General features: G+C 38.5%; 2 protein-coding genes across 4 annotated transcripts; both read left to right on the forward strand.

Moving 5' to 3' along the window:
• The first annotated feature begins 11 nt into the window (after window positions 1–11).
• Window positions 12–9288, forward strand: LOC131770353 (DNA repair protein XRCC1-like). Its single transcript, XM_059086068.2, has 20 exons — window positions 12–168; window positions 281–373; window positions 531–567; window positions 863–933; window positions 1340–1418; window positions 2213–2292; window positions 2479–2583; window positions 3135–3500; window positions 3902–3980; window positions 4263–4309; window positions 4452–4573; window positions 5178–5218; window positions 5701–5773; window positions 6031–6175; window positions 6729–6798; window positions 7015–7177; window positions 7621–7682; window positions 7996–8146; window positions 8275–8350; window positions 8721–9288. Exons 1-20 carry the CDS (start codon window positions 118–120, stop codon window positions 8829–8831), a joined length of 2022 nt encoding a protein of 673 aa, XP_058942051.2. The 5' UTR covers window positions 12–117; the 3' UTR covers window positions 8832–9288.
• Window positions 9289–9681: 393 nt separating this feature from the next.
• Window positions 9682–14601, forward strand: LOC131770799 (rhomboid-related protein 4-like). 3 transcript variants are annotated; one of them, XM_059086536.2, is made up of 4 exons: window positions 9682–9733; window positions 9860–10823; window positions 12606–12662; window positions 13089–14601. In XM_059086536.2, the coding sequence occupies exons 2-4, from the start codon at window positions 10145–10147 to the stop codon at window positions 13715–13717; spliced, it is 1365 nt and encodes a 454-aa protein (XP_058942519.2). In that variant the 5' UTR covers window positions 9682–9733; window positions 9860–10144; the 3' UTR covers window positions 13718–14601. The 3 variants fall into 3 exon arrangements, with proteins under 3 accessions (XP_058942519.2, XP_058942511.2, XP_066024080.1); XM_059086528.2 differs by lacking the exon at window positions 9682–9733 and having other exon boundaries at window positions 9740–10823; XM_066167983.1 differs by lacking the exon at window positions 9682–9733 and having other exon boundaries at window positions 9740–10823; window positions 12612–12662.
• Window positions 14602–15099: the final 498 nt, after the last annotated feature.

A 15099-nucleotide genomic window follows, 5' to 3' on the forward strand; every position in this document is an offset into this window, starting at 1 on the left:
GAGCTCAACCGTGCAGAACAAGGAACGCCTGAGTGAGTTTTGCATTTAACGAGCAACCACGTCTAAATTTGCGTTTATAAAATTTGACGATTTGTCAGTCAAATAAACGATAGAGGCATGCCTCTTATTCGTCCCAGGCATGTGTTATCCTTCAGCAGCGAAGATGTGGTAAGTTCGAAATGTTTCACTTTACTTGTGAAAAGCAGCTACATCTAGAAGTTGAATCAACAACTTCCCCTTCATAAATTAAATCCTGATTTCACAACTTTGTTATTCCTAGACACAACCAGCACAAAACCTACTTAAATCAGAAACGTATAGGAAATGGAGGTGTGCATCTCCAGGAGAGAAACAAGCTTCTGTTATTTTGGAGGTAAATTTTGTGAAAATGATATTTGTGTAACTTCAAACCTATTGAGTGTCGGTGTTATTTGTACTCTCTGTGTTAGGACTTAGCAGGCTCGCATGGACTAGTAACACTTTGAATGCTCTTGTATGATTTTAAGACTTGAATTTTTTTTCCACTATAGCTTGAGAAAGCAACGCAGATACATTCCATCGACATAGGTTGGTACCTGTCGCTTCTAGAAGTAGGGAATGATATAATTGTTGCACTCGTTAAACTCTAGGCTTGAACTTGTTTGTAATCTTTTTCCGGGATGGTGTTGTTTATATCCTTAAAAGAGGTCCTTTAATTCATTTCCGTGTTAGCTGCCAAACATTTCTACCTAAGTTTGTTTAGAATATGTCCTCCAGTCATCAAGTTTGTTCATTTTAATCATCTGTCTGGTAGACAATGTATTGAAGTCATGAGGAGGGTTTATCACTTTCAGTTGCTTCAACATAAATCATTACTGTCTAGGTAACAATGGTTCAGCACTTGTGGAAGTGTTAGTTGGAAGATCTTCTTGGAGCTCTGATGAACAATTTCAGGTGAAGTCCAAGTTTTTGAAATAATTTTTTTGCTCTAGTTTTATTCTGTTACATTCTGTTTGTTTGTTTGTTTTCTTCTATTGGATACTACTATGTACTCCATCTTGTGCAGTCAAAAACAAGTGCACAGTTTTAGATTTGATTTAAATGCTTCAAATGACTGCAGTTTATCAATTGTTTGGATAAAAAGGCAGCCAATGATAGGAAGCTTTGCTAGGGAAAAGGACATGGATAATCGGAGACAAACCAGCAAAAAACGTATAATGGAAAATTGATTTCCAAGTGTTTTGAAAATTTTATTAAAAGATCATACAAGATTTAAACCAGATATGAAGTTTATTGAATTACGTGACTGTATCCAGAGGTGCAAGTTTTGAATGTGATGAATTTTATGTACTATTTTTAGGTTCTTCTTGTTGCATCGTCCTTTATGAGCCCAGCTGAAAGTAAATCCTTTACCAGCACCTATAGAGTGAGGATGTTTGGTAAGCATGAGCTATCTATTCATCATGTTTGATTGCATCAGAGTTTGGGTTTGGCAAAGAATATTTCATTGTTCTACTGTTCTCTAGTAACACTCTATCAGAGGGGAACTTCACCCTTTTTTTTTTAGTCAAAAACCTCAGTATCATTTATTGCACCGGTAAACATATAGTAATAGACCACTTTTTCTGTTGATTTACTAGTGCAATAACCTACCTGATATAGCGGGAGAACACAACCAAAGCTTACAAATCACCAGTCAGGGGCAGGTGATTCACAAAGGTTTGTTGTGTTCTCCCAACATCCAGCCTGGGCCATTAAATTGGTAAAAAGACAGTCAAACATACTACATTACATCTTATGACACAATTGATGATTTGGTTCTAAATCAACAGACTGTCTTAAAGTTGATAATTTTAATTATTCTTATCACTTGCAGTTTTCTCCTTTTCAACCAGTAAAATTAACAGCTTGTAGAACCTCTCATTACCACCTAAAATCACTTGGAAATCTTAAAAGTTGAGCTGGTCATTGCTCTACCCAGCTTAAAATAAGGGAGACCACTGCACCTGTCTGCAGGACATTGTTTTGATATGGTTAGGAGAAGTTACTTACAAAATCTCTCTTGTGATTTACAGATTTATGGTCACCCTACTTTCTCAGTTACTAAATTAGGATATGATTGCCATGCCCATGTAGCTTTGAGCTTGTCTGATTTTACTGCTTTTCATTTTTATTCTATTTGTTTTATTTGAAATTAATTATTAGACTTAAAATACTCTTCTTCCTTCATCAGGTGTTGATAAGCTCTCCAAACCAGTAGCAACTCAGAAGTGGGACAGGGTCAAGTTGGTTTGCACCCAACCATTTAACAAGGTAATACACATTGTTGGTTTTGGCAATGAAATAGAACCTAACCTTAACTTAACAGCAGAGGAAAAAAAAATGTAACAAAAATAGAAAAAAATGCAAAACTAATGAAATCATCTGTAAAAAATTCCAAAATCGATAAAAATTCCAAAATGCAAATGTTATAATAGCTTTTTTTTCACCATTCTTTAGAATGAACGTTATGGTCTGTCCTTCATAAACCTCCATTCTCCTCCTGATGACATGGATGATGACTCTCAAGCCACAAAGGAAGCAATGCCTCACACTCCAGTGACAGTGAGTATCAAAAATCACCTCTGTGACAAAGAACTTTTTACTTCACATCTCTCTGCATGGCTCCTTGGCGAGACTTTTCAATACAGATTGAAATAGTACGTGAAGGATTATTTTCTTCTTTTAAAGTAGGTTATAGCCTTACTTGTATGCAATCTTGATTTCCATAAATAAAAATTAAATTGAACTTCACAAGAATTTTGCAAGATGTAAATCCCTGAGATCAAAAAAAGTAAAAAGTTCTACTCCTATGTCAAAGCATAACTCACTGCTTCACTTTGATAAGAATGCTTATTATGGGCTGCCAACCATAAAAGCTCTCTTAAATAACCTTTTTTTTTTTTAGTGTAGGTTGTCTTTGAAGTCAAGCCAGTAGTTCTTAGATTTAGTAAATGTTTTGATGTTCAAATGTTCTTTTGGTGATAGGCTTACTTCTTTTGACAAATGTGGTTCATTTATATCATGTTCCTGGCTCATTCTTTAGCACAACATGGCTAACTTTTTTTTGAAAAGCTCTGACCAATATGATCATGATTTCCTTAAAATCATTTCAGGCTTCAAAGAGACTTGGACGTTTTACATTAAAAGATGATAGTGACACTGAAGAGAAAAAAATTTCTTCTGGAAATCTCTTTTTCAAAAAATTTCAAAAGAAAAGCTCTCCGCCATCCATGTCCACTGCAGCTGAAGTTCGAGCAGCAGCATCAACAGTCATTTCTTCAGTCGACAAAAGAACAATTGCTGCCAGCACTGCTCAGAATCACAGGCACCCATCAACAAAGGATGGACAGTCAGGGGATAGAGAGACACACTCAGTAGCCTCGGACAGACAACCAGTGGCCAGAGACAGAGCAGACAAAATTGGTGGTAGATCTTCCCCAAAACCGGGCGAGAGGTATTCTAATAGGAAAACAAGTGAGGTAGGTTCTTACTTGAGAGTGATTAAAAGTATTTGGAAATTGGTTTGTTTCTCTGTGCTCGGTAATCGGTTAAAAGAGTTGCACCAGTTTTCCATTCAGTTACTTGATCAATCACGTTTTCACGCGGTCAGGACGGCTGTCTCCTTATGTTAAATAATCTTTTTGCCTCCGCATAGGTTTTACATTATTTTGTTCTGTTCGGTCGTTGAATTAACCAGCCGTGGTTCACTTGCCACTCGAGGAATTTGGATTTAATTGTTAATTTTTCACTATTCTGTCTTGAAACCGCCCTCGATTTTTACTAATTGCGCGGGATTTTTGCATACTGATAGAGTCGCGTTATGAAGTATTGTGCTAGGTGAACGCTTGTTAATTGAAGTTTTTATATTTTTGTCTTTCAGAGCACCAAACGGAAGCATGAAGATTCACCAAAAGAGAAAAATGATAATAAACCAGCACCACCATACAAGAAAAAAAGAGGTAAAAGGACATAACCAGAGATTAATTTTTCAAAATTGTTTCACCATGACCGTCTGAAGAAGACCAGCAGTATGCAGTCGAAAGGTCGCGATCCATATCTGAAGCGACCACATCGTGAGACAAACGCTTTTATTTCTCTTTTGATCTGTTATTTACCAGGATGAAAAACCACAACCTATTTTACGACTGTATTCATTTTGACACCTCCACAACATTTATAGAAAAGGCAAACCGGTGACAAAATTATCAGGCAATAGATAACTTTTTGTTGCTTTTTTTCAGACTCTCCTATTCGTGACGAAAGTTCTGTTCCTTTTGGTGAAATTATGGTAACGTTAGGCTTAATTGTAAAATCCACACTTCACGCCTCAGCTTGTTTGTGCTTTGACCTCATTCTTAAACATAACAGTTTATTATAGGCTCTAATGGGTCTCTTATTGCTCCATACATTTGTTTTTTGGTTTCTTTCAGAAAGGCGTAGTGTTTGTTATGAGTGGATTTGTGAACCCTGAGCGAGGTAATCTTCGCGAAAAGGCATTGCAGATGGGAGCGCAGTACAGACAGGACTGGGGAAAAGGATGCACTCATCTGATGTAAGAGGCGTGCTGTGATAAGTCGACTTAGCGAGCCGTACCCTGCTTTCTGCACGGTCACGGTTCTCTAACATTTAAAACTGTTTTGTTGCCAAAGCAGTTTTGCTATTAATAGTACCTTTTGTAGATGAAAATGTTTATCTTTCTTCTTCTTTACATTCTGGGTTAAAACGTGCTAATAGGTGTACGACGGTTTCGAAATGATTCGTTTGGCTATCGACGTGCGTTAGTCATGTGAAGCTGTTGGGTGCACTGAGCTAGAAATTTTTTTTTTTCAAAGCCGTCAGACCTACAATAGAAACGTAGAAATATATATTTAGGCATTAGCCTCGTCCTCGTACTTCTTACACTTTTTGCCCGCCTTCAATTTTTAACTTACAGCGTGGACCTCAAACTTGGTTGATAAGCCAGAGGTATTCTCAATTTGAAACTTTTTTGGCGCACGCTCTTACAGCATCTCCGTCCACTCATGAATAAGAATGTAGGATCCTTTTCAACGATATTTTCCTTTTCCGAATCAAGGACAATCTGAAAATGGTAAGATACACGGTGTAGCATAAAGGGACTGAATGAATTTTTATGGCCCATATTTCTCCTTTTGTAGTTGTGCCTTCGCCAACACTCCAAAGTTCAACCAAGTGAAAGGTTAGTTGTTGTTTACGCTAAATCTCAAGTATGTGTCAGTGACTTAAGAAATACAGGTGAGTTTTGGATGCGAAGTTAACCTTCTGACTCATGATCGTCAGCAGCCTCTAATTTCTCCTTACCACTGAATCAAACATTCAGGTCATGAGAATAAAGGAAATGATCACCAACTAAACTAGGTCCTGATTAAGAAACAAATTCCTCGTTCTCAGTACAAATGGAAGTGTAAAGATATCAGTATGGAGAACCTCTCCATACTGATATCTGATATATGATATGTATACTTATATTATGGTGTAAAGGTTAAAGTAACCATAAGCAGGGTGCTAAGGACTTTATCCTTGTTGATGCCTGAATTTTTTCAATCTTCATTTTCTGCAATGACTTGAACTGCACATAACTTACAAGATTTATTCTTTACTTGTTAAAGGTCATAATGTGATTTATTTTGTTTGCACAATTTTTTTTTCACTAAACTTCAGGGAAAGGAAAGATCGTCACAAAAAAGTGGATAACTGACTGTTTTAAAAAAAGCAGATGCTTGCCCACTCGACAGTAAGTAACTCCGCTCCTGTGCCACATATTTCATTAAGGACTCGAGAACATTTGTGTCAGGAAATTGGGAGATGTCCCTTATGCAGCGTTGCGTTTGTGTTTCGTGAGTGTTAAAAAGTGTTTTGTCGATTTCCGTCCTGTTTCCGCCACTTTCGTCCGTATTTGGACGCTTCCGCTCGATTCCGGCTAGTTCCGTCCGATTTACAGATTATCGACTTTTCCTCCCAATTAGTTAACGTTTTCTTTTTTTCTGTAAGTTACCACTTACCAGGCGACAGTAGTTCATCTGATGAGAGCAGTGGAGGGGAGGATGCCAAACCAGCACGGCCGCCTCCTAAAACAGGAAGTGACCGAAATGAGCGGAATTACAAGAAGGCCCCAGCAAGTGATGCGAATTCAAAGGTGCGATAAGTGATGCTCGTGATTTGCTGGTCGTGTTCTCGTGAACTTTTATCATTAGGGAGATTTAGCACCGCGTTTACGTGAAACGTGAAGGGCAAGAGTGACCACGTAACCACGTCCCGCCATTTTTCCCGTTTGCGGGTTGCGCTTTGGCGTTTCTGCGTGAAAATAAGCTGTTCCACGGTTGCCGTGTACGTAAGATTTCCTTCACTTTTTCTTTCACAGAGTAGAATTTTATTGACGGAAGAAAGGCACCAAAAACTATTTCCTGTAAGTCGTATAAGGGCAGATGAAGTTTTACGTTAAAAATCCTTCAAATGTCGAGGTGACATGAACTAATGCAAAGCTAAAGTAGAAAGGTTTACGCTATTTTACGTGAAACATGACGTTTGCCGTTTCATGTAAACGCGATGCTAAATATTTCTATTGTATACAACTCAAGTGTGGTACAAAACATTTGGATCCTCAGTCAGCCCATTGGTTATGTAAAGCATGAAATCGAAATTTGCTCTATTTGGTCTGAACGAAAACGACTCAATTTGTTCACGTGCAGAAAGACGACACTCCCGAAGAGAGCGACAAAACTCTAGTGGCAAAAGTCTCGGGTCCAAATGAAAAGAAAGGTACGTAGACGCAGACTCACTTCTCAGAGACAAACCTCTACTTTGAAGAATGATAGTAACGCACAGCACTGAAACATTTCGCAAACACAGACATGCGACGAAAAAAATTATTTGAAAACTATTAAAAATGGGGTGATTGTAAATGCCGGTTTAGATTTTGTTGTAACTTTGCCGAGGCTTCTTCAATCAAATCTGTTTTCTGTATTTTTTTTTAAGATGCAGCCGGGAAATTAGAGGAGGAAGATGACATTTATGGTGGTTCAACTGACGACGAATCACCTCAACCGGAAAAGAGTGGTAAAAATGAAACTGCTCCATCTCCTTTGAGCCCAAAAGAGACTTCATCCAGTGATCATGATACAGAGGATGAATTAAGAAGGTGAGCATACCAGAACCTGAAAGCAAATGAGCCACTACAGTAATGGCAACAAGAACCGGGCGAGAAAGAAATGCTTATGCGTATTTCAATTAAGTGTCGTAAAAAGGCGACTAAAATTATCCTCATCGACCATTCAGAAAAAAGAAAAATAATTCAAGAATACAAGAAGCTAATGCGCTTTTGGTGAAAACCAAGAACTTGATTGAAGCGCGGGAAAACGCGCGTGATCAAGTCGTGATTGTGTCTTTATACGGCATCTGATTGGTTGAGGGGGCGGAGCGAGTTTTCTTGACCAATCACAGGGCTTAGCAATGCAAAACCAAGTCAATCAATTCGATACGTAGTTGAAAAAAGCCCTAACCGAACATCCCTTCGGAGGTTTTAGGTGTCATTGGCAGGCATTCTGACTATGGGTATTCATTTCATTGATTTTATCTTTGTAGAATCCAAAAAGAAACTGGTGAAGGCGAAGATATATATGGCGGTACGACTGATGACGAACAAGGTACGGGAGGAAAAGATGGCCTTCAAAGAAACACCTCGAATCCCTTTTTTTTTTATCAAAATATTAAACTCGTGGCTCCTATCAATACAAGATCTCAGCAAATTAAAAATCAGAACTAAAATTGTTTTTCTCCTCAGAACGTTGTTCAATTTTCGAGAAAGAATTTCTTACGGGCTCATTATTAACATGTACCAGGAGTTGCCGATCTCTCTCTACGCTCCTCAAATTTCTGTCATAAATCACATCAAGAAATTTTTAGAAAACATGTCCCCAGACCTCCACCGTTTTTTTTTTTTTTTTTTTTTTTTTGCAGGAAAGGCGGAGTCTGCTGACGAAGTCATTTCAAGCTCAGAGGACCTTCCCCTGTTACCTGATTTTTTCTCTCATAAGCATTTCATGCTGTATGGTGAAATTGATGGCAAGACCAGAAGACTGTTGATAAGATACATCACTGCTTATAATGGGTGAGGGATTTGTTTGATTGTGAAACACTTTTTGTGGGCGTCAAAAGAGCTGAATCACCGTCCTCTTTTCGGAAATTCTTCTCAATCCTCGGAATTATCTTTGATGTCTCTTGTTACATTCTCTGCAGAACTATAGAAGATTATATGAATGATAATGTCGACTTTGTCATAACCAATGAGGATTGGGACAAAAACTTTGATGAGGTAAGTAAAGTGTGCACTTTGGCTGTTCCCTTTTGTTCTTAAGCAACTGTTTTACAAGCAATACTTACCACAATAAGACTAACATCGATCTGTTGTTCTGAGTCTATGTAATTATGCAGAATTACATGGAACTTATTTTTGCCGATGAAATGACTTGAAAATAGGAAGGGAAATTGAATTCTTTTTTACGCAAATTCTCAATGCGGGGTCGGGGGAAAGAGACCTTCGTTTATGTATGAAATTAAAAGAATTTTAAAAATCTGGAAATCGACACATGTCAGCCAAACTCATAACTGTCTTTTACTGTTCCCACAGTGTCTATTTGATGTGTTTTATAAACGTAACCAGTTGTTTTTCCTCTTGTTCCCAGGCCCTCGATGAAAACCCTTCCCTGGCCTTTGTGCGACCCAGGTGGATCATTGTCTGTCACGAAAAGGGCGCCTTTGTTCCATTTCAGCCATACATCATAGTTCCTTCATGATGAAGGCCACGTGAAGTTCACGTGATCAGCTCGAGATCGTCGTCAGGGTAAACAATTACGACCCTGGTTTTCGGATACAAGCTACATATATTTGATAGAACGAAGATTACTCAAAAACTAGGCGAGAAACGTCGAGAAAATATCGGTGTTCTATCGTTTCAATGACGATATTGGTGGTGCTCCAAATATTAGGAATCTAAATTTTATATACGAATAATTTAATATCCTTCCGAGTAAATTCTGTGAACTCAAAAGACATGTCAGGAATTCACAAAGCATTAGTGATTGATAGGCTGCCAAGCAGTAATCACACAATAACCACCGCACTTCACATATGTGCAAAGTCCAGACTGGCGTGTGACATAAGGCTTACTCCTTCAGCATCCACTATCTACCTGATTAAGGGTAGACTAGGATATTGTACTAGATTCTGAAAAATAAAAGTTTTTTTACTTTTGTTGCTGATATTTTATCATTTCTTGAAACCATTTTGATTTTCACCAATCTTCAGATGTTCGCGGGTGTTTTTTTTTTTTCTTCTTTTATTTTTTTTTATTTAAAAACCTGTTAAAGTTTGGGCCTGAATGAAATTGCAATCAAGTACCTTACCTCAGCAGTGATACCGTATGTAGCATCAAAGATGAAATTAAAGCTTATATAGAGGATTCTCCCCAGCTAACCCCAAACATATACTAGTTTCCTTCTCTCCTCTGGATGAATGACTGAATCGAAGAGTGAAGTGCCCGACCGTTTCTTAAAATTATTGTATCAGATGTCAGGAGATCTGAGTGCACCGCGAGCAGGCACCAAGGAGAAGGCTAGGTATACCTCAATTCGTCAAATATGACATGTGCAATGTCGGAAATTTCCGCTGGTCGATAGAGGAGCGTAAACCCACTGAGGTGAGAGTAGGTTTTATATTTATTTTTATTTCAAAGTTTTACACTTTCATAGCGCGAGAGAACAGTGTTGGCCCTTGTATTTTATTTCTGTCACATTTCAATGAAGAAGTCTCTTGGTATTCTTAGATTGCCTTAGCGAATTTTCAACACTACACTGGTGCTGGTTGAGACGAGTCTACCAAAGATGGCGGGCAGGTTGAAAAAGTGATGAGTAAGGCATTTTGAAATCGAAATTAATTTTGACACGTCAGATTAACAAAAGTATAAAGGAAGAGCCTTTCTTTTTGGGAGCCACTATAGAGTATAAGGTCACTGAGTTACACCTGTATTTTGACGTGCTAAAGGGAAACGAATACGCCAAAGGTCGACTTTAGAAAGGAACTTTTCCTTCCTGATATTTTATGATGAACAATGTTCCGGCCGGGGCGAAGAAGATCCCCGGGGATCGGATTGTTATTTTTGGCCAGCCAGCTCTACAACATTGGTTTTAACAGGATTCCTCCTGTAACACTGACTTTCATCGGTATAAACGTCGCAGTTTATCTCCAGCTTTTGAACAACCTTCCATCTCTCGGAAAAGCTTGTGTTAGTGCTCATCATGTCTGGTACAATGGCGACTGGAAGCGAATCATTTTCGCTGCCTTTTATCACTTAAACGACTTTCATTTGTACTACAACATGGCCTCGTTCGTTTGGAAGGGCATGTCGCTTGAACCAAGGATGGGAAGTCCGAAATTTCTGTACATCTTGTCCGTATTCACTGCCTTAACTAACACCGTTCTTGTTGCTTTAGACATGGTTCTGGCGAACGTAACTGAGGACTTTTCTTACATGTACACCTGTGCTGCGGGTTTTTCAGGTGTCATCTTTGCCCTTAAAGTTCTTACAACGTACAACCTTCCTTCTGGTGTTTCCATGGTGATGGGTATGTTCCCAGTACCAATGAGGTGGGCCTGTTGGGCGGAGTTGATTGTCATTCAGCTTCTTGTTCCTAATGCCTCATTTACTGGTCATTTAGCTGGTATTCTTGTTGGAATGATGTACGTTAAAGGTCCTTTAAAGTATATCATGGATACAATCAGTGGTGCTGGTAAGTTACTCAATACTAGCGTTATTTCCCTTATTTAAGGAAAAGCCAGCTAAATTTTGTCTGAAATGATGTTTGTGTTATTATGGATGAAAAACATCTTTCTTCATCTCAACACTGAATTTAAATTTTTACGTCTTTATTATTCTAGTTTTTCTATTCCATTTTTCTATTTCGTTCTAACTCTCATTGATATTCTATTCTTAATTAATTTATTATTTAACTTTCAATATTGTAAAGTGCTGTTGGATACTTGGTAGAAAAAGCTCCACCTAAATCCTCTGTATTATTATCATTAGAAGTAGTAGTTGTATTTATACTATTAGGATTACTATTTACTCACACAAGGCTCCTAGCATTGCAGTATACAGTGGGTGTGTTATCTTTGAACCCAGTAACAACTGTCCTCATAGGAGAGTCCATATGGCTAAAAGGTTGAGCATCAAAGTCCAAAATCTGGTGGTCTGACATTAATTTTGCCCTTAGAACTAAAAAATTTCTCTTTGTCACATGTCTGTGACAAGATGAAAAGAACATCTTTCAATAAATGCATCATCGTTGCTTGGTTATTTATTTTCTGTACCAGTCAAGTTTAAACTTAACTAATTGTTGTATAAAGGTTGAATAATTCTATCTAACAGATAAATTTCTATCCAGCAGATAGATTTTTAATAGAGATTATCTGTCATGTTGAGATTTATCCTGTGGATAGCATTATTCAACCTTTGAAAAACCAGGACCTGTTCCTTTGTTGGAAAACCTCCATCCCTATTCAATCAACACATTACACCAAACACATCACTCATAATTTTTTTTCTTTTGAATGCAGAATCCAAAAATGATCTGATAATTTATAATCCTTTTTCAGGTTTCTGGTTTCTGGTTTCTGCTATCGATTCTTTTTCGAAGTTTGAAAGCCACTGCCTGAAACACTGAGTTAATATGCAGACCTTTTTTTCTTCAAAACCATGTAATATTGTAATGAGTGAAAAGAAAATATTAACAATTCCTTACTGTTAATTTTTAAGTGTCCATGCAAAAGTTTTAAAAATAATTTAATTCAATACAACTATGCTCCTGGAAATTTACCCTAACTATTTAGGTCATTTTGTGAATGGTTATTCTCATAATGTATACCTTAATTCATCACTGTTACTTGGAAAAGTGTGTTGTATGTTATGTTATAGCAAACAATTATTGGGGTGATATGGTAAAATTAGTTCCAAGTGCCCCCCATTCAGTTGAGATGAGACTGAAATAGGGGTACAACTAACCCTTTGACCCTAATAAGTGACTTGCATTTAATTTCTTCCCATCATATTACCCATGAATCAAACATTATGGTCAGGAGAAGAAGGGAAATGATCAGCTGCTAAAGAAGCTCTTGATTGTTAAACAATTCTTCTTGCCGATGCCCTAGAAAATTTATCGAAAATGGTACAGAGATTATGTTCAGGAGAAGAAAGGAAATGATCAGCTGCCAAAGAAGCTCTTGACTGTTAAACAATTCTCCTTGCCAATGCCCTGGAAAATTTATCGAAAATGGCACAGAGATTATGATCAGGAGAAGAAAGGAAATGATCAGCTGCTAAAGAAGCTCTTGATTGTTAAACAATTCTCCTTGCCAATGCCCTAGAAAATTTATCGAAAACGGTATGGAGAATATGCATACTGAAGTAAGAGTGTAAAGGGTTAAGAAGTGTTGTTTTGAGTTTAACTTATATTTGTATTTGTACATTATTTTTCTTTGCCTGAATTTTAAGTGCTAACTCCCTTTTTTGCTAGGATCAGGAGTGACAAGAAGAATGAGACAATCATACACCTACCATGTGGGGACAACAGGTTAACAAGAAATAAACTAACTATTTGAAACAGGCTCCACATAAAGAGTTTTGGTATTAACCTTTAAATCGTAGGAGTAATTAACCCTCTGATCTTTAAGAGTGACTATTATCTAATTTCTCTAAGCAATATTATCTCTGAATCACACAATCAAATCACTAGAATAAAGGAACTGATTATCAACCATAGAAACTCTTTTCCTCACAAGTTCTCCCTTTCAGCATCTTGGGAAATTTATGGAGAACACTATGGAAAATATGCATATTGATGTTAGGGTGTAAAGGGTAACAGTTTCTTGCCTGAAAGTACAAATGCAACTACTCGTGCCTGAATACCATGGTGAACCTTGTTCTTGTTGTAAAACATCAGTATCTCTAATCAAAACTTAAGTGAGCCTCCCTCATCTTAAGTCCAATCTTTCTACAGGACGAAGACGAAACAGACAGCCTCCAGATGACGATGATTCCGCTGATGAAGAACTCAGAGAAGCTATAAGGGCAAGCCTCCGAGAAACACATATGAATCGACAGCCAAACTTGGATGATTATGACCCAAGGATACAGACGGCAATAAGAGAGAGCCTAGATAACCCAGGAGGGGAGCCCTCTCGGTGGTCTGATAACCAACAGCCTCAGAGAAGAGGGCCATCTTCCGGATCCCCACCATACCCCCCTCAAAATGGGGGCCGTTATAATTCTCGGTCGGCAACTTCATCTGGTGGCGTTTCTTCGCGGCCGCCACCCTACTCCACTCAGGGGCCCTCAGCCTACCCCTCCCAAGAAGTTCCACCCTACCCTCGAGAGGGAGGAGGTCTTTATCCCCGCCTGCCGGATCCTACTCCCTATACAGGCGGGGCGTTCGCGCAGTCTCCACCGTACCCTTCGGGGATAGCGGAATCCTACTCTACGGATCCAGAACCTTCTGCTCCCCCGCAAGAACACGTTGTTAACGGATACACAGGGAGACATGCGCCGTACCCCCCGGAAAGCGTCACGCCCCAGGAAAGTTCGCTGGATGAAGTTCGTAGAAGAAGGCTTCAGCGATTTGAAAGATAGCATCTTGACAAAAGACTTTCAAAACCTTGGTCGAACCTGCGATAGTTAATCACAGGAACCGGTCAAGTCGCCCGAAACCTGAGTCATGTTGCCCGAAATTTTAGTAATGCCGCCCGAAGAAACAAATACAAAAAAGATCAGAATTTCAGACTGTAAATAGGCAATAACGTTTGAGACATTTTTATCACTGAAGCGCTCTTTGTTTCCGACAACATCATGAAGATTCTTAAAGCGTTGTTCGTCCCTAACAACAAAGGGAAATGTTGTTCGTTTCTAACAACAAAATGCAGCGTTGTTCGTTTGGTATGCAATCGCTTCTTACTCACGGACGTTTCGTAAGCCTGAGAAACTTTTTCTCTGATAAAAATTTCTCAACGTTATTGCCTATTAACAGCTGTAATTCTGATATTTTTAGTATTTGTTTCTTCGGGCGACTTCACTTTTTTTTTCGGGCGACATAACTAAAATTTCGGGCAACATGACTCAGGTTTCGGGCGACATGACTTCGGGCGAGATGACCCTCGGGCGACTTGACTGTAAACCTTTATCACATAAACTGGCTGTGATGCTCGGTGTGGCGTGCAGTTGGTGGTCGCCCACAAAACAGAAGACAGTCACCGTGTAAAGTTATTTTCGTAGAGTCTCGATTCTAGCAAAATTCATCCGTAAGCCTAAACTGCGTTATTGAAGAGCCTGCATTATAAATCAGTGTAAATTTAGTGAGTCAGTAACAAATTATTATTCAAATTAACATTTAGGGCCTCGTCCATACGAAAATGTCCAAGTTGCGTATTATTGTTACTATTCCCGTGCTCTTTCAACGGAAATGTTGTACAAATAGAGTATTACGAGAGAACTAATTATGATAGATTCTTTAACAAAAAGCAATTTACCTTTAGTTTACACATAATGAAGTGAAGTCATCGCTCGAAAATGATACTCAAAAACGTGTCGTTTGACAAAATACGAAAATTAGGAAATGAATTCGCTCAAAAATACAGTCCTCCAAGTACATGGGGTTTGTCGGCAATTTTTTCTCGATCTATCAGAGTAAACCTTTCATGAATAAGAATCTTTGTCGCTTTGAGGAACTTTTACATTTTAACTATACTGGGTTTATTAGCTTCAAATCCACGCTTCTTCAGAGCTGTAATTTTGGTCGGAGTAGAACAATTTTCCTCAAATCCAGTTTTCTTCAAAACGCGTGTGGTTCGGGAGTGCAGCGTGAAAGAAAGGGCTGATTGGAAAAAGAAAGAGAAGACTTCCTCTCCCGTTTACGCTCATCTGCCGTTCACGTTCTGAAGACGACTGGGAACGAGTTACGTGAAATAGATTGTTAGTGATTTCTAGGATATGTAGCGAAGGATACAAAGTTAAGGCTT

Source organism: Pocillopora verrucosa, chromosome 6 (assembly GCF_036669915.1).
Source record: "Pocillopora verrucosa isolate sample1 chromosome 6, ASM3666991v2, whole genome shotgun sequence".
Lineage (NCBI taxonomy): Eukaryota > Metazoa > Cnidaria > Anthozoa > Scleractinia > Pocilloporidae > Pocillopora > Pocillopora verrucosa.

Excerpts from the sequence above, each read along its gene's own strand:
- LOC131770353 (XM_059086068.2), top strand. The coding sequence starts at position 118 with ATGCCTCTTATTCGTCCCAGGCATGTGTTATCCTTCAGCAGCGAAGAT. Across the intron at positions 2,584-3,134 it reads TGCCTCACACTCCAGTGACA|GCTTCAAAGAGACTTGGACG; the intron begins GTGAGTATCAAA and ends AAATCATTTCAG. Across the intron at positions 7,683-7,995 it reads TACGACTGATGACGAACAAG|GAAAGGCGGAGTCTGCTGAC; the intron begins GTACGGGAGGAA and ends TTTTTTTTGCAG.
- LOC131770799 (XM_059086536.2), top strand. The coding sequence starts at position 10,145 with ATGTTCCGGCCGGGGCGAAGAAGATCCCCGGGGATCGGATTGTTATTT. Across the intron at positions 10,824-12,605 it reads GGATACAATCAGTGGTGCTG|GATCAGGAGTGACAAGAAGA; the intron begins GTAAGTTACTCA and ends CTTTTTTGCTAG. Across the intron at positions 12,663-13,088 it reads CTACCATGTGGGGACAACAG|GACGAAGACGAAACAGACAG; the intron begins GTTAACAAGAAA and ends ATCTTTCTACAG.